Source organism: Pseudorasbora parva, chromosome 7 (assembly GCF_024679245.1).
Source record: "Pseudorasbora parva isolate DD20220531a chromosome 7, ASM2467924v1, whole genome shotgun sequence".
Lineage (NCBI taxonomy): Eukaryota > Metazoa > Chordata > Actinopteri > Cypriniformes > Gobionidae > Pseudorasbora > Pseudorasbora parva.
The window spans coordinates 15,928,598-15,946,533 of NC_090178.1; the positions used below are offsets into that span (position 1 = coordinate 15,928,598).

Below are 17,936 nucleotides of genomic sequence, written 5' to 3' on the forward strand. Positions count from 1 at the left end.
AAACGATAACTTTTTGACTATTGTATGATGAATTACTTAGGATGTTCCTAATTGCTTTTTATAAATTCGTCTGTTAAATGATGAAATGTCAATGTGAATATTCTGGAGCAGCTGAGGCCAAAACTGATGGCATGACAGCATAAAATAAACACATATAAGCCCTATTCAGACAGGACTTTTTTTTCCCCTGAGAAAAGTTTGTCTTCCACGAGACTTTGTGATTTTAATCCTGTCCGATTTGAGCAGTCTGCGTTTTCCTCATACAAATAAAATTAAAAAGGAAATTACCTGCAGTTTTTTGGCTAACTCCTCTGAGAAATCTAATCCTGCCCAGTGAGGAATGTCTGTGATTATAGTACATTATTTTCACAATGATTCTCCTCATTATTTTGACATTAGTTAAACACAGCACTGCCTGATGTGCCTTCATTATCGATTTAGACCTCCAGATGCTCAAATTGGTGGTTCAAGTACTGGTGTCATCTCACCCAATGTAAAAAAGGAAAATGTAATCAAGAAAATTACAACATCAAGAATCAAGAACTGAAAGCAGTTCAATCACCGAAACTGCTCAGAAAGGCCACAGCAGGTACAAACTTAAAATAATTTCCTGATACATGTTATAATAAAAAAAGGTCATGTTTAAATGGGTTTCATGATGCACACATCTAGAGCCTGACACCATGAAATCAAAAACTTTTAGAAAACCAGCCCTGTCAAAACTGTGTTACGCACATAAAAAAGAACGACAAACAACAGAGTTTCTCCAATCCAGGTAAAATCTGTCTAAATGGCAACTCTGATTTTTTTCCAAGTAGGCCACACAACGTCATTGATCCCTTTTATTCTCCGTTCTTTAATTTGTTCCATGTCCATCATGGGAAGAAGAAATTTCAGAAAACAATACTACACACCAATAGCATTCAAACAAAGAGCCAGACTCTGACAACATTTGACATTTTACATGATGATTCTATTCCATTCGCCAACGTAGAAATATTCCGGCAAAAATGAGTTTACACAGGGTGGAAACTCAAACCAAAATCCTCTCTTGGGAAACACACACAAACATGCATCACCAGCAGGCATGTGGAAACACAAAGTGCATGTGGAGATGTTCAGATGTGAAGGACATGTCCGGAGGCAACAATTGGCACACACACGCACGTACTTTCTCTGCTTCTCCCATGTACCGATTATACAGTTAACGTATGTGTAACAATTTACATAAATACTGCCTCATGAATAATTCATCCCCTCACAATTACAGTATTCTATACTAGCACCTCATTATAGCATCATAATTATAACTCATTCCTGCCAAACAAATTCCCTGCTTGAAGCAAACTAGTTTTGTTTGTTTAAACTGAAAAATAAAAGTCTTAACTTTTCTTTATTATAAGTGCTAACAGACGTTGTTAATTTAGTTCATTTGGAGAAAAGCAGACATAATAAGAATGTCACAGCAGGACTGGCACAACAAACAAGAGCAGAAAGGACTGGAAGTTTAAATGGCTTTCATATAATGATGTTATGAAATGTGAAATAAAAGGTTTCTTTAAAAACCCACAACAATTCCACGGTACATGTTCATTAAACTGACTTCAGACTGCAGTTTTCAGGAAAAATAGCCTACTGTATAATCCTGGCAAAATGACAGTGTGTGTATGTATATTCAAATACAGCTCAATAAAAAAAAATCAGACACCAGATTTTACTAGTGGATGCGAGACAATATATATCATTTATGTAAGTGAGGATAGCAAAATAAAGTAAACTGTGACAAATAATACCCACAAAATGTTCATACAGTGGACTACCAGTAAAACCAAAATTATTCAGACACTTTGACTTGAACATGTTTTGCTTAAGTGTTTTGTCTTTAAATGCTAATGCCTTTTACACCACAGACTGAACAAAATGAAGAAATTGTTCTGACACATGTCATATTTTATTACCATTTTCTTAACTATAGCAAATTAACTGGTAATGTGAGAAAATGCTGATGGAGTCTGAATTAATATTAGTTTGACTGTATATACTATAGTTATAGGCATTTTTTTCTGAAAACTGCAGTCTGAGGTAAGTTTGCACGCGCACACATGCAAAGTAAGACTATAATAATTATTGAGATTATATATTTTTTTAATGTAGCATTACCACCTCTAAACATGTAAATTACTCTATAATATGCACAGTTGACAAATTAGAGCGAGTATATTGCTTTTTCGTTCACTGAAACAACGAAGACCTGTAAAATAACATTTTCTTAGCATTACTACACAGTCCTTTACACGGGCCGTGTTTTTTCTTAGATTAGCATACACCATTTCAATTCACATCACTCTGTGGCATTTATGCGTATGTTTCTGTCCCATAAATATTTAAACACTAACGTAGTCCCTCTGAGGTACATTTCATTGCGAAATTTTACATTTGTAATATTCTTTGAATATCTAAAGGTGAAAATGAACACTAGATGGGCTTGTTTGCATCTTCGTATCTTGTATTCTCATGAATATGTATGTCCTTTCATATTCTCACATTGCTCTCTACAACACACATGAATCCCATTTTGACCCACAATCTTAACCACGTTTCTACCTTGTAGACATTCTCCATAATAAGCAGCAACCAGAGAAGGTTGATACACTGGTGAAATAAGTTTAAGAGGCTAGTTTTGTTGCTCAAAGGCACTATTAAAGTGAGAGAATTCTTAATGAAAACAGGTTTAATAGGGCAGAGGGAAAGTCTTCGATTGCACTCCTGTTTAATTTAATGAGCCTTAAGCCAGGCGATTTAGTTCTTTTAATTGCCCTTCTCTCATTGTTAAAAAGACGTATGTGGCCGTCTTCCACAGCGTAAATTCCTCTGAATAACAGTTTAGTTTCTATGTTTCTTCCAGACTGAACCATTCTTTCTGTTCCTCTTGAATTCCACTAAAAACAGCACAGCACGTTGAAAATTCAATTTGAAAATAACTTTGGATGTTTAGATTACACGGCTATTTCCATGAAATGTAAAATACACGGAGTATCAGCAGCCTGACGGTTTTAATGAAGCGGGCACTGGTGGGCCGAACCCTTGCTGATTGGTTTATTCTACAAACCAATCACTATTTAACTCTATAGGTGACTAATCAAATTCTCCTTTTTAAAAATCATCAATTTCAAATGTTCAGCTTAGAAATGCTACTGAAAGGAGACTTAAATAATAGCCTAAAGAGAGCTGGGGGGTATTTCATAAAGCAAGGTTAACTTACCGTCACATTAACCCAAACCTTGCTTACTCAAAGTATGTGGGGTCCAAAAACGTGTCCAGGAGTAAGTTCAGCCAACTCCGAGTCACCATGGAAATGGACAAATGCGCCCATTTTAATTCTTTCCCCGACAAACAGAATTTTCTGTTATTTGTGAGAAAAACGTTTCCCCGCCAAACACAACATTTTGTGTTTTCACTCTTAGACACTGGGGGGCGCTATTAGGCATCTTCTGAACTAGTACAGAATCTCCTGATCAAAACACACGAGGAAGACGCAGTAAAACAAGCAATCTTATGTAAGCAGATGCATATGTAAAATAAAGTGATCAATTTTAAACATATAATTTAAAACAAATCTAATGTTACTGAATGAAATGTGGACTGGGCAAGCATTGAGGGTTTTGATGGACTCGAGCTACTCCATTTGTGTTTGATCATCGCTCTGAATCTCTTCTGGATGTAGTCTTTAAAAAAAAAACATGATTTTCTCAGCCTTTTGTTCAAAATGTTGCTTTTTTAATGAAACGTACCCACATACAATTGTTTTAGTTTTTTTGGCAACTTCTATTTTCAAAACGCCGGCGGAGAAAGAGTTTATGGAGATTTACATAACCTACTCAGTGCATATCGCCACCTATTTGGTGGTTGAGGTTGTGTAATTTTTTTTTTTTTAATAAGTACTTTTTATTCACTAAGAATAAGGATTATATTGTTTGTTTGATGCTAATTAATTGAATGCAGATCCATGTGTGAGATGATAATAAAATAAATGATAAATATATTTGAATTGAATTAACATTTAAACATTACCTTGTTATAATAGTGCTTTAGAATTAATATATGATATTGTATAATATTGTATAACTGTACCTATATAACACATTTAGTTATATATTTAACTTTAAAAGCAATACTATATTTATTAGTGGAGCAGAGGCATACCCAGGGGGGGATGGCGGGATAGACCAGGGAGGGACGGAAGGGACGGGAGGGACGGGAGGGACGCAGAATTTGGGCGGCCAGGCCGGCGTGGGCAAAGCACGGTTCCTGTGCAGTTTGGGCAGAGAAAGGTGCCTGGGCAGCGAGTCCGTGATGGCAGCAACCTCAGTGACATCTCTGGGATTGAAACCACCGGAGCAGAGACCGCCGGCGCAAGGAGCACTGGACTCGGGACCACCCGGGCAGGGACCACCAGTGCAGAGACTACTGGAGCCGGGACCACCGGAGCAGAGACCACCGGACTCGGGACCACCGGAGCAGGGAACACCGGAGCAGAGATCACCGGACTCGGGTCCACCGGAGCAGGGACCACCAGATCAGAGACCACCCTAGCCGGGACCACCGGAGCAGAGACCACCGGAGCAGGGGACAATGGAGCAGGGGACACCGGAGCAGGGAACACCGAAGCAGGGAACACCGGAGCAGGGAACACCGGACTCGGGTCCACCGGAGCAGGGACCACCCTAGCCGGGACCACCGGAGCAGGGAACACCGGAGCAGAGATCACCGGACTCGGGTCAACCGGAGCAGGGACCACCGGATCAGAGATCACCCTAGCCGGGACCACGGGAGCAGAGACCACCGGAGCAGAGACCACCAGAGCAGGGGACAATGGAGCAGGAGACACCGGAGCAGGGAACACCGGAGCAGGGAACACCGGAGCAGGGAACACCGGAGCAGGGAACACCGGAGCAGGGAACACCGGAGCAGGGAACACCGGAGCAGGGAACACCGGAGCAGAGATCACCGGACTCGGAACCACCGGAGCAGGGACCACCGGTGCAGAGACCACCAGTGCAGGGACCACCAGTGCAGGGACCACGGGAGCAGAGACCACCGGAGCAGAGACCACCAGAGCAGGGGACAATGGAGCAGGAGACACCGGAGCAGGGAACACCGGAGCAGGGAACACCGGAGCAGGGAACACCGGAGCAGAGATCACCGGACTCGGAACCACCGGAGCAGGGACCACCGGTGTAGAGACCACCAGTGCAGGGACCACCGGAGCAGTGACCACCGGAGCAGTGACCACCGGATCAGGGACAACCGGAGTAGGGACCACCGGAGCATGGACCACCGGAACAGGGATCTGGACGGAGGCTAGGATGGGACTAAACTCTGGACTTGCGGGTACTGCGGGAATGCCGCATTCCTCCACAACCCCCACAGTATATGTAGAACCACTCAGCCACAATGCGATTCCCACATATTCCTCCAAAGTCCTCCTCGAAAAAAAATCATAAGGCACTGTAAGTCCAATCCAGACAACTGTGCCACTTCATACCACTCCCTAACGTGATCCTCTATCCTCCGATCTCCTTGACGGAGGGTGAGAACCAGTGCGACTGGATTCATGATTGGTAAGTCGTTCTGTAATGGATCACTGAGAAAAGAAGCTGAGAGAGAATCCATTTGCATGCACCCATTTAATTCCAAGGCTCTTCAGAAAAGTACAGGGACATCAGAACCAGAACACAAACACAATCCATACCAAACAACAGTAAATGCAGGTCAGAACATCCAGACTTACAATTAACAACTAGCAAACCCTAGATGAAAACCAAGACCTTAAATACACAAAACAATGAGTAGATAGACTGCAGGTGTGTACAATGAAGGTAACCATAACAACTGATATGACAACGAGGAGAGACAGAAACCAAACAAGAAGAGAACATAGAAACAATGAAAACAGAAGGCACTTCAACATAAAAGTCCACACTAAACAAAAGGCCCAGACCTGGGATCGTGACAGTCGTGTTTTTGTTTTGGTCTGTGTGATTCCTCCCATTGCCAATTTACCCAATAGCATTTCAACACCACGGGTTGCCAGTTGATGAAAAACACATTGTGTTATAGCCATGGAAGCCAGCAAACGATCTGGGTCAAAGATCACAGATTCTACCCTACCTATAAAGCCTCAGCATCCATCTAAAAATCTATATGACCAGAGGCATATTAAAACATGGATAACTAATAAACTTATAGTGTAAGGCTCATCGTCTTCCACTGTCAATTGCGCTCACTCTTGTTGCGTTTCCTAAAACTGGCTACCCCCTTGAGCATTGAGTCTAGGAAGGAGGGGTCGGGTCAAACAGCTCTCTTCAATATTTTGAATTTGGACTGCAATACCAATTTCAACTGTCAATATTACATACTGCACTGTTTTTGGAAAACAGTCTTATCCTGTAAGCTGACCACACTAAAAGCAATATCCTGGGTTCAATGCAAGTAAAGCTCAATCGACTGTATTTGTAGCATAAGCAGGTTAAAATAACTTCAACCTTTTCTCTTTTTTCTCTCCTTTAAAAAGAGAAAAGAAGTTTAAATTATTTTATGTTGTAATCGACCTTATAATTTGTTACATTTATATATACTTTACATTTTTATGTAAACCATTTATTTTATATGATCTTAGTTCAATTCAGAATTGCCTGATAATTTACTCACCCCACGTCATTCAAGATGTTCATGTCTTACTTTCTTCATTCGAAAAGAAATTAAGATTTTGAGGGAAACATTCCAGGATTGTTCGCCATATAGTGGATTCAATAGGTTAAAACAGTTTAAAGGTCCAAATTGCAGTTTTAGTACAGCTTTAAAGGGCTTTACACGATCCCAGATGAGGAATAGGGGTCTTATCTAGCGAAACGATTGGTTTCTTTCAAAAATATATAGAAATGTATATACTTTTTAACCACAATGCTCTTCTTTCTCTGATCTGCGATGTGCCACGTATTACGTCATCGCATTGAAAAGGTCACCTTAAAAACCTTTCAAAAAAACGTAATTTCTTGATTAACACGTGGGTGAGTAAATTATCAGAAAATTTGAATTCTGAAGTGAACAACTCCTTTAAGCAACAAAAGCTGTTGACTGAGCTTAATTTAAATGATCAATCCTATTACTCTGACCACAGGAAACATGCAAACTAAAACACTCTCTCTCTCTTTTTCACTCCCCGCTCCCTCTCCTCCTTTCTGTAAGATGACCTGTCTGTTTCATACGAGGCCTGCTGCGTTGCAGAGAGCTCTGACAGGCATGCATTTAAATGGGATTTCAGATACACAAACCATCTGCATCCTGACAGACCGCAAGCTTATGAATATTAGAGGACAGATGCTTTAAACAACTGTGCGTGGATCTGAATGCACACACTGGACATCAAACTACATCAGTACATTTCCAGCACTTCCAGAGAATCATACGCACTTATTCACCACTGCAGCTGTCATCAACATATTCTCTATAATCATTATCGCCATCAGTGAAACCATAATCAGAAATATAGCAGCACATACATGGTATCCTCATTCCTTTCTACTGATTTTTTTTTTAAACAAACCAAAGGTGGTTCACTGGTCTTAGCTTATTGGTCTAGTTGGTCTGCCAGTCTCGTCTAACTGATGTTTATCTAATTTAGCTAGAAAACCCCTCTATAACCATTGAACCAGACTATTGAAATTAGTCTGTTGAGAGTGGGAGACAAGGTAACCACCTTAGGCTGTTTTTTCCATCATTTAGCTTTTTCACATTATTATTCATCAACAGTGTCGGTTCAATCTAACACAATTCCTAACACGCTTCTATTTTTCTCATGAACCACTGGGTAGCTCCGCCCCCAGTGACATCTCATAGGTAGAAAATGCTCCACATCAAAATTTATGGGACTGTGATTGTGTCGTTTCACGCAATACTTCTCTTTCTGCTGGGAAAAAATACTTGATGCTAGAAAGATGCTCCTGCACACCTGGTTTAGACACGGTGTAAAGCCTAGCTTACCTTTGCCATCTGTGCCTGCACGCCACTGGCCTTCAGGGACGCTACAGCTTTCTGCGCCGCCGCCGGACTGTCGAAATCCACAAAGCCATATCCTAGACACACACATGTAAAGAGTAAGAGTGAGATAATTGAGATATTTATACACATTATAACACGCATATCTTAGTGTTTTTGCCAAAAACTGAAGAATTCTTTACCAGACATTAATCAGACTTAATCAGACACATTTATCAGATTCAAAATTCATGGGTCAAAACAAGGCCCCTCTGTTGTTTGTCTTATCATGCTGATCGTGGCGACACAAGAGAGCCTGCATGTTTGAGCACAGCCGCTTGTGTCTGTGTGTGTGCTTGGGGAGACAGGAAACGGCCATTTTGTTCAAGGCTCATGCTTGTCAACTATTTCCTCAGTAACAGGACAGAGAAGGATTCAGCCTGACCTCACCCCTGCTGGAAAATCCAGCTTAAAGGAAGAGTTCAGCCAAAAATGAACATTCTATTATTATGTACTAACCTTTATTTAATTCCAAATTCATATGATTTTCTTTGTGGAAAGCAAAAGGCACATTTTTGACATATATTATATATTGGCCACTCTTTTAAATGTAATAAGAAACAAAACTATAATTCATGCATTATATTTCAAGTCTTCAAAGTCATATGATAGCTTTGAGGGATACATTTAAGCAGTTAATCACTGCTCTTATTGCCACGATCATGAGAGTTCTTGGGAGAAATTGTGGAAAACAATTCATGAACAAAAATTGAGGTTTGATTTTTCGATGAATTGGTTGATATATTGAATTGGTTGAAATAGTTGCATCCCAAATGATGAACTATACTCTATGCACTTATTCACTATGTACTCAACAATAGTGCATGTATTTTATAAGGTTATTTTGTCATTCAAAATCAGAGTCTGCTGTTATGTTAAAGTGTCAAACATTCCACACTTTTTTTGGTTAATTAAGTGCATCATGCGGTGTACTTTTTCCATTTGAATTTTTCATTGTGAACACACTACTCACACTATTTATAATACAAAATGGCATAGAATATTGCACAAGTATGCAAATTAAGATGCACCTAATGATTTGTTCTTTACAAAAGATTACAATAATTATATATTTTTAATATTATATATATATATATATAATATTATATATACATATATATATATATATATATATATATATATATATATATATATATATATATGTATATATAATATTATATAACATATATATATATGTGTTGACAATTTACAGCTTACACACACAAACACACACACATTAATATGTAATGTACAGTATGTAGTTATTAAAGGTCCCATGACATGGATTTTTTTATTATTTTATACAATTTTCTGAGGTGTACTTATATTGTTAGTATGTTTTTTACATCAAAAATGTCATAATTTAGAAATAAAAGGCATTTTTTCTATACTGATATTAGCCCTCTGGCTTGAATGCTTTGTTTCAAGGAGTGTGTCTGCTGTGAGTCTTCAGTGAAAACACCCACTGTTGTGATTGGCTGACATCTTTGCATTTAAAATGAGATTATGCATCAAGACTGCCAGCAGCGGGATTGACAGTATTAAACGATTTAGAAAGAAACTCTGTGTGAACTTGAATGATTAGCTACACATCAGAACTCACTGATCCCAGATCAGGCATTAATGAACGTGTTACTCACTGTTTGTAGCGGTGCTTTTGAATCCATATGATAAAGCCTGTGCTGACATCGCGACAAACTGAATCCATTCTTTACTAATTCTCTGGGCGAAGAAAGCATAGGAAGGGGAGGAAACCTTTCCTGGTATGACGTCATAACAGGAGAATTCAAGATCAGCTCAATGGCACTTTTTCCCTCAATGGCTATTGTTTTTATTGAAGACCTCTTGACAAAATGACTTATAGTTATTCAATTTAATATAAAATGATTTAATACAACAGTTTGAAAACAAGCAGTTTTGTCATAATTACAGAAGAAATGGCTGAAATATCTTAGACTATATTACAGTGCCTTTGAAAATTGTGTTGGACAGGGGGGAGTCAAAAAGTCTGAGAACCATTATATATATATATATATATATATATATATATTAGGGGTGTAACGATACGCGTATTCATATTGAACCGTTTGGTACGAGGCTTTCGGTTTGGTACGCGGTACGCATTATTTTGGAAAATAAAAAAGTATGTAAAATATAATATTATGCGTTCAACAAGGAAGCCAATAACCAAAACGACGTAACAGGCAATGCCCCTGACTAAGAGAAAAAAACAAAAAACAAATATTTTTTAGACTGCTCAGTCAGGTGCTCGCTTACTCAGTACACGCTGAATGCTCATTGCAAAATGGCTATTGCGTTTAACAGACCAGAAATAGAAGATCCTCCAATAACCAACGGGTCTGGTGTGTTGGTGAACTTTGGATTCTCTGTAAGCTATGATGGTAAGATGGCAAGAGTGATGGATTAAAAAACAACGGTATGTCGCATTTGCTACATGATGGTACAGCAGCGGGAATAATTCATGTCATGTCAATCAACTCATTTACGCCGACAACAAGACGATAAAAAGGAGAAACAGCCACAAACTATCCCACACACTATCCTCGCAGCATTTAGACCGACATTTCCAACTTATTCAAATGGCAAAAGACATTTATAGCCGCGGATATGAGACCTTACGCCCGTTTCATACAAACTCCGTCTGCAGTGCGTAGTCCATGCGGTGCATATTTTTTCTGTACCCATGATAACGGTTGCGGACTGAAAATGCAACATATGTGAAAGGACAACAGGGCTTGCGGCTCCTGCACCGCATACGCACTGCATACGGAGTTTTAAGAACGTGCTTAAAGTAAATGAGCCCCGTTACAATGTTCCTTCACGAGCCCATTTTAGCCAGTAATTCCTGCTTTGTACTAAAAAACAAAAGCCCAAATAGAGAACCAATTGGCCAAAGCAACAGCGGTTGCTCTGACAACAGACGGTTGGACGTCAAGGTCTACACAAAGCTACCTGAATGTAACAGCACATAACATTACCGATGAATGGGAGCTGAACAGCCACGTTCTTCAGACACGCCCCCTAGAGAGTCAAACAAGTGAGGATTTGGCCAAAGGGATGACAGAAGGAGTAGTGTGAAAAAAGTGTGGAGAGAGCTATTGTAAAGAGCTAATGTCTATTTCTGTAACTACATAGAAGATGGGTAAAGTATAGCTCCATCTTTGTTCAATGTAAAAAAAATTTTTTCAAAATCATACTTTGTTAGTTTTAAAAAATAAAAAAGGTAATTTATCTGCCAATTTTTTTTAATTTTGCTGTATCTAAAACGTACCGAACCAAACCGAACCGAACCGTGACACCAGTGTATCGTATCGAACCGAACCGTGAATTTTGTGAACCGTTACACCCCTAATATATATACCGTATTTTCCGGACTATAAGTCGCTCCGGAGTATAAGTCGCATCAGTCAAAAAATGCGTCATGACGCGGAAAAAACATTTATAAGTCGCACTGGACTATAAGTCGCATTAGGGCAGAGCTGGAGCCGCGCGCATGCGAGCACACGAGCACCCGCGTGTACTCGCTCGTGCCCGCTTCACTGCATAACCCGAGCAGAAGAAAGAAAGTTTGAAGTGAGTGAGAAACTTGTAAGGGACTGGCGAAAAGCAGAGGTTACTTTAATTGTGATGAAGAAGAAAAAGAAATCTACTTGCGGACTGTAAGCAAGATGGCCAGAGCTGAATGGACGAGTCCAAAGACGCTTGAACTCTCTGCCGGGAGAGGTTCTGCCGCGCGAGACGAACTGTGTGAATCGTTCTCCGCTGCATGTTTTACTACATGCTGTTTGTATTTTGCAGAATAAGATTTTCTTTATGGGGGCATTTTGTTTGTGTTCAGTCTTTCTAAGTTGTTGTCTATAAGTAAATATTAGGCTACAGGAGCAGCATAGAGCGCATTCTCGCGGCTATATGTTTATTCTTGTCAGTCAGTATGAATTAAATTTGATATATAAGTCGCACCTGACTATAAGTCGCAGGACCAGCCAAACTATGAAAAAAAGTGCGACTTATAGTCCGGAAAATACGGTATATATATATACACACACACACGCAAAATGTAAGCTCTTAGGGGTGTTCCTTGTCTGCAGTGGTCAGTATCTATCAAAAGTGGTCCAAGGTAGGAACAGTGGTGAACCGGCAACAGGGTCATGAATGGCCAAGGCTCATTGATGCACATGGGGAGCGAAAGCTGGCCTGTATGTTTCTGATCAAACATATGAGCTGTATCTCATATTGCTCAAGAAATTAATGCTGGTTCTGATAGAAAGGTGTCAGAATACAGTGCATTGCAGTTTGTTGCATATGGGGCTGCATAGCCGCAGACCAGTCAGGGTGCACATGTTGACCCCTGTCAACCTAATAATGTGCCCTGCCACAAAGCAAAAATGGTTCAGAAATGGTTTGAGAAACACAACCATGAGTTTGAGGTGTTGACTTGGCCTCCAAATTCCCCAGACCTCAAGCCAATCAAGCATCTGTGCGATGTGCTGAACAAATAAGTCTGATCCATGAAGGCCCCACCTTGCAACTTACAGGACTTACTACAGGCTGATGCCACAGCACAACTTCAGGGGTCTAGCGGATGGTTCAAGGCTGTTTTTGCAGCAAATAGGGACCAACACAATAATTTTGCGATTATTATTATTTTTTAACGCAATTAACGCACCATCTGTTTTTTAAGTCTTAAAATATTTAAGTTAGTTCTAAAATATATGCAGTGAAGACAACAATAACTTTGTTGTACATTTTAAAAGGGCAGGTCAAAATCGGTCAATTGAAGAAAAAAAAAAATAGCATTCAACCCTGCTATATTAAGGGCACAGCTAAATGTGACATTTATTATAATGGGTTTATGTGAAGATTGGTTTTAGTTCACTTAAATTAAAAGTTGTTATATTTTTTAAAGCCCATTAAATGTTCAAATTGATCACTTTCAATTACACTGTAATATTGAATGGCTATAATTAATGGGGAAAATTGAGGGGAAAAAAGAGAGAGAAAAAAGATTTAAGAGAGTCATCATCAGTTACCAGTATCAGTGATACTGACCTTCATTCATAATGCTTAGTAAAAAGATGCCATTATAAATATACATAATATATACCTAATATAATTGACATTATTTTGGAGAGTATATGTGAAATTATTACAATATTAAAAACGTTAATGTTAGTCGCGATTGATTACTGAAAAATGTGTGACTACTTAGTTTTTTAATCGATTGACAGCACTAATATATGCACACATGGTTCCTGGTCTAATAGCTAATAGCCAACTTAGACCAGCCAAAAAGCAGTTACTATGTTTTAAATCTCAGCTACTTTTCTAGGGTCCATTCCGCCACCCAGCCTTTTAACCAAACATTTCTTTGGCAGCAAGTGAGAGAGAGAAGATCCATGACTTCCTTTACGACATATCGTAATAAAAACTGCAGTGGTGGAGGTTTTTAAAGACCCTCAGTACATATGAGGCACATTTGAGGCAGTGTGTCTTCATTCGGCAGAGGCATTCTCACCATAAGCCTCTCTAAACTCTAAACACACACACTCTCAAAGCCTGACTGACATTCGAAACCACAGATGGCAGAGCACAGAGCTTTGGAGAGCCCGCGAATGGTTCAAGCCAACAGCTCTATATGCCAGACATATGTGTTCATTTACGCACACACGCACACCTTACATATAGAACAACACGCCATCCGCTTTGAAGCCTCCCGGTAAACATGGATGTGAGAAGGAGAGGGAGAAAGATCTCTACAGCAGAGAACAGAGCCATCCAGATGTTCCAAAGACTGCAGATGTTTCATAAGCCTAAGAAAACAGAGCGTGTGTGTGAAAAAGGATTTCCAGTAGACTGTTCTTGATCCAGAGAGAGGAACACTTCTGGTTTAAGAGATCGCTGCGAGCATTCCTGAGGTCACTGACCAAGAGAGCTAAACAGCAGCCATCAGGAAGTGGGCTGAGAAAGAGGTTTCAAGAATGCAGGGATCAATTTCTATTAACAATGTAACGCCCGGAACCGGAACAGGCCAGAAAAGGAGCTCGAAAAAGAGGTGAAAAAGATAAAAAGCGCCTGTTTGTGTGTAGACATCACACAGATGAGGGTTTTGGCTGGAAGTGTTTTGGAAGCTTTATGTAATTAAATCCATAAATACAAATGCGCCTCAAATGAGTGTCCCTATTCTCTTTTTTTCCCCTTGTCTTTTCCCTCTCCGTATTTTTCCCTTGGATATCAAAACTGTGAAAAACGCCTTGCACGATATCTTCTTCCTCTGCACATAATTCCAATTAGAAAAGGAAAGCGAGATAGTGAAAGAGGGAGCTTGTTGGCGGGCTGGTGTGTTGTACAACATGCAAATATTTACGCTCACTCATTTAATGAGAGGCTCGTGATTGAGTCAAAGAGAAAATCAAACACACCCTCAACGTTGCCCCCACCACCGTCACCCTCTCCATCTGTCATTAAGGATAACGGGGAAAAAACAGCTGTCTAAAACTGAAAATGTCTTTTTTTCTTTTTTTTGCACAAACAACTTTGTAATTACCGAGTCTAGTTGCGTAATGCAGAACACGCAAAGTAAACAGAATTTAAACGTGTGTTTAACGAACGGCCAACAATCCATGTAAGAAGAGAGATTAAAACGTTGCAGGGCTTGATAACTTACGAATGATCTTCAGAAGCAAACGGACCGAACAAACTTGATTGCAAACAACTCTCGATGGTTTACTCTATCGTATGGAATTAGACAGACCTGTAATTGCAATCAATCAAAATATCTTTGAAATGAATGCAGCTTATCCTGTGCACAATAAAAAAGAATGGTGTAGAAGCAAGCAGAACAACCATTAAGTCGATTCAGCGAAGCCGTGAATGAAGCGAATCCATCTTTTTGTTCGTTTCCTGTCTGATATCCTTGGCTCCCATAAGTCCTGGCTGGAAGCCCATCAGGGTGGAGAAGCCTGGCAGAGTAGGAGGGCAGTTAACTGCAGGAAGTGGAAGTCCTCTAAAGCCTGGAGTGGTTTCCTTTGCTTCCCAAACACCCCCTCCCTCCCCTTCCCATGTGGGCATTAATACTCATTTTCCGACATATTAGATGTGCCTTCAGAGAGAAAGCAAGATAAAGAGATGTATAAGTACGCACAAAACAGGAGAAAAATCTGCAGAAGCCAGTTTGGCAGATTGTGTAGGAAGCCAGGCTGTTTATTTACAGCATTGGCTGAGTGTTTCCTGAAAAGAGGCTGTCTGCTAAGTCATCAATTTCAGCCGGACGCTTCCTTCGCCCCATGGCTATTTTTAAACCCCCACGACTAGGCCCGGACTTTTCAAATCAACACAGGAGGAACCCTGTGCTTTTCCTTGCCGCGGCTAACCCTGTTAGTCACGCTAACGTCTTATCCGGTTGTAAAGACTTCACCCACAATCACGCTAACACGTTTCCGCCTCTAAAGAGCATCCAGACAATCTCCCGACTAATCAGAGTCTTTCAAAAGCTGTCATTTTATGAGGATTATTATTGATTATTTTAAGTGTGACTGTGCATGCTCTGTGAGCTTGTTTTTAATGCAAACCGATATTGACTGTGGTACTCACCTTTGCACTGGTTGGTGTTTTTGTCCAGGATTGCCTTCGTTGACACTATTTTTCCATACCTGCAAAGGACAAAGAGAACAACAGGGTCAGCTCAAATGAAAGATAGCTAGATCAACTATATTTCAAAGTATTGCATGAATAGTGGGCAAAACTCAGTTTTGGGCTTTTTGGCCCACTAACAGTAATCATATCATATCAAAATAAGTCATTTTGATTTCCACCAAATTATGTATTATATTTGATTAAATTCTGGTGGAAATGACTGCATTTTTAACCTTTTCAGAATAAAGAATCAAGAGAATCAAGAGATTCCTCTAGCCAATGTTAATTTCCTAGTTATCATTTTATGCATGCTAAATACAGACTATTGAATAATATTTTCACACTTTTGCATAATTTGACAAAACATACGCATGACTGGAAATTATACAATTAAAATATGACAGGCCATCATGTAAATATGTGACCCTGGACCACAACACCTTAAGGGTCTATGGGTCCATTTTTTTATTGAGATATATACATCATCTTTTCGTTGATGTATGGTTTGTTAGGATAGGACAATATTTGGCTGAGATACAACTGTACCTGAGGGTGCAAAACATTTTAAATATTGAGAAAATCGCCTTTAAAGTTATCTTAAATTAAGTCCTCAGCAATGCATATTACTACTAATATTACTTATTAGTATAAAAAGTTACAAAAATCTTCATGGAGCATGATCTTCACTTAATATCCTAATGATTTTTTTAGCATAAAAGATCATTTTGACCCATACAATGTATTGTTGGCTATTGCTATAAATAAACCTATATGCAACATATGATTTTAATGGTTTTCAGGTCCAGAGTCACATATTACATTTTTACAATATAACATCATATGTTTATACTTATAAACAGGGTCAATAAATATTGATGGATGAGCAATATTTAAAATATTGATTTTAAAATGAACTTCAGTTACACAAAAAGAAAGTAAAAATTTGTTAGTTAATAAAAGTCAACCCCTGGGAACTAAAAGTGCCTGAACTTGATGAAAAACCCAAGTGTAAAGTTTGCTCCGTACTTAATTAAAAAGTTTTAACCTAACTCAAAAGAGTATGTTTAATAAGATTTAGCTTAGCTTCATTAAAAACCTTGACGAAAGGATGTATATCGATACATCAATACATTCCTTAACAGGACACCATAAACAAGGAGAGGTTGATATCGGGCACAGGATGTGAGTTTCAAACCCCAGTAATTTAATTAAATGCTGGCAGCATCACAGAGCCCCAATCTACACCACAAAAATCCCACCCTAGTTTTCATTTTTTCACCTCAGCTCACAGCACTGAGTACTCTTGTATTCTTGCAATAATCTTTTCTATTTCACTCTATCCCACAATTACTACCTATTCACATAGTGAAATCAGTCTCGTCGCAGAATCACGAAAGTGTCTGCACAACAGATGAATCTCTTTCCCCTCTGAAGTCCCTCTTTTCCCCTATTCCTCCCCTACCGCCTGCCTTCCATCCACGATGGAGGTAATAAAGTTACTTATCGCTTCCGTCTCCGCCCGAAGACTGGGAAGACTGATATAAGCAAGGCACTCCTGATGTGACTTTTAATTAATATTTAATGCGGCTCCCACCTCCAGGTAAAAGCGGGAGACTATATTACCCACCTTTATAAGGATGGAGGCGTTTAATAAGGGAAAGATCATTTCACTGTCACCGCGAGAAGCGGCGTCCCATCGAGGCATTGTACCGCTGATGTCTGGAAAATGGCAGCTAATTCATCTCATATCCCTTATAAGCCTACAAACTGCACAGCTTTACAGAAGAAATACAAATAATTATCATAAGAACAATTGTCATACGGGGTTTCGTGTGAATTTATCAACAAAGTCTTCTGCAATTCACACCATAACACAGCGAGTAAGTGTGGGCGGATGTTTTTTCGCGAAAACGGATAATCACAACTCTGGGATTGCAAAAACTCATTATAGAAACAATACTGGTTTTGTCAGATTTTTTTTTTTTGTCAATATGGTTTGTCAGTAAACAAAGTTGAAGCTCAGGGGGACGAGAGCAACCACATAACAGAGAGTGGAAGACATGAAAATGGGGAGCTCTGCTGGAGAAAGCATGTAGCGGACCAATGTGAGGGAAACACATGAGAACCATTTGACTCGAACACTTGATTTGCTGCCATTTCATCTTGCAAAACAAGTGGTTGGACAA

At 39.5% G+C, this 17,936-nt stretch overlaps 1 protein-coding gene across 3 annotated transcripts in view; it reads right to left on the reverse strand.

Annotated features, from left to right (window-relative positions):
- The window catches only part of rbms3 (RNA binding motif, single stranded interacting protein), a 187,225-nt gene that overhangs the window by 108,405 nt on the left and 60,884 nt on the right, over nt 1-17,936 (reverse strand). For all 3 annotated transcript variants that reach the window (XM_067448291.1, XM_067448292.1, XM_067448294.1), the window contains 2 exons: nt 15,709-15,767; nt 8,044-8,135 (listed from right to left, as the gene is read on the reverse strand). In XM_067448291.1, the coding sequence (XP_067304392.1) occupies nt 8,044-8,135; nt 15,709-15,767 (151 nt within the window). The remainder of the gene's footprint in view (nt 1-8,043; nt 8,136-15,708; nt 15,768-17,936) is intronic.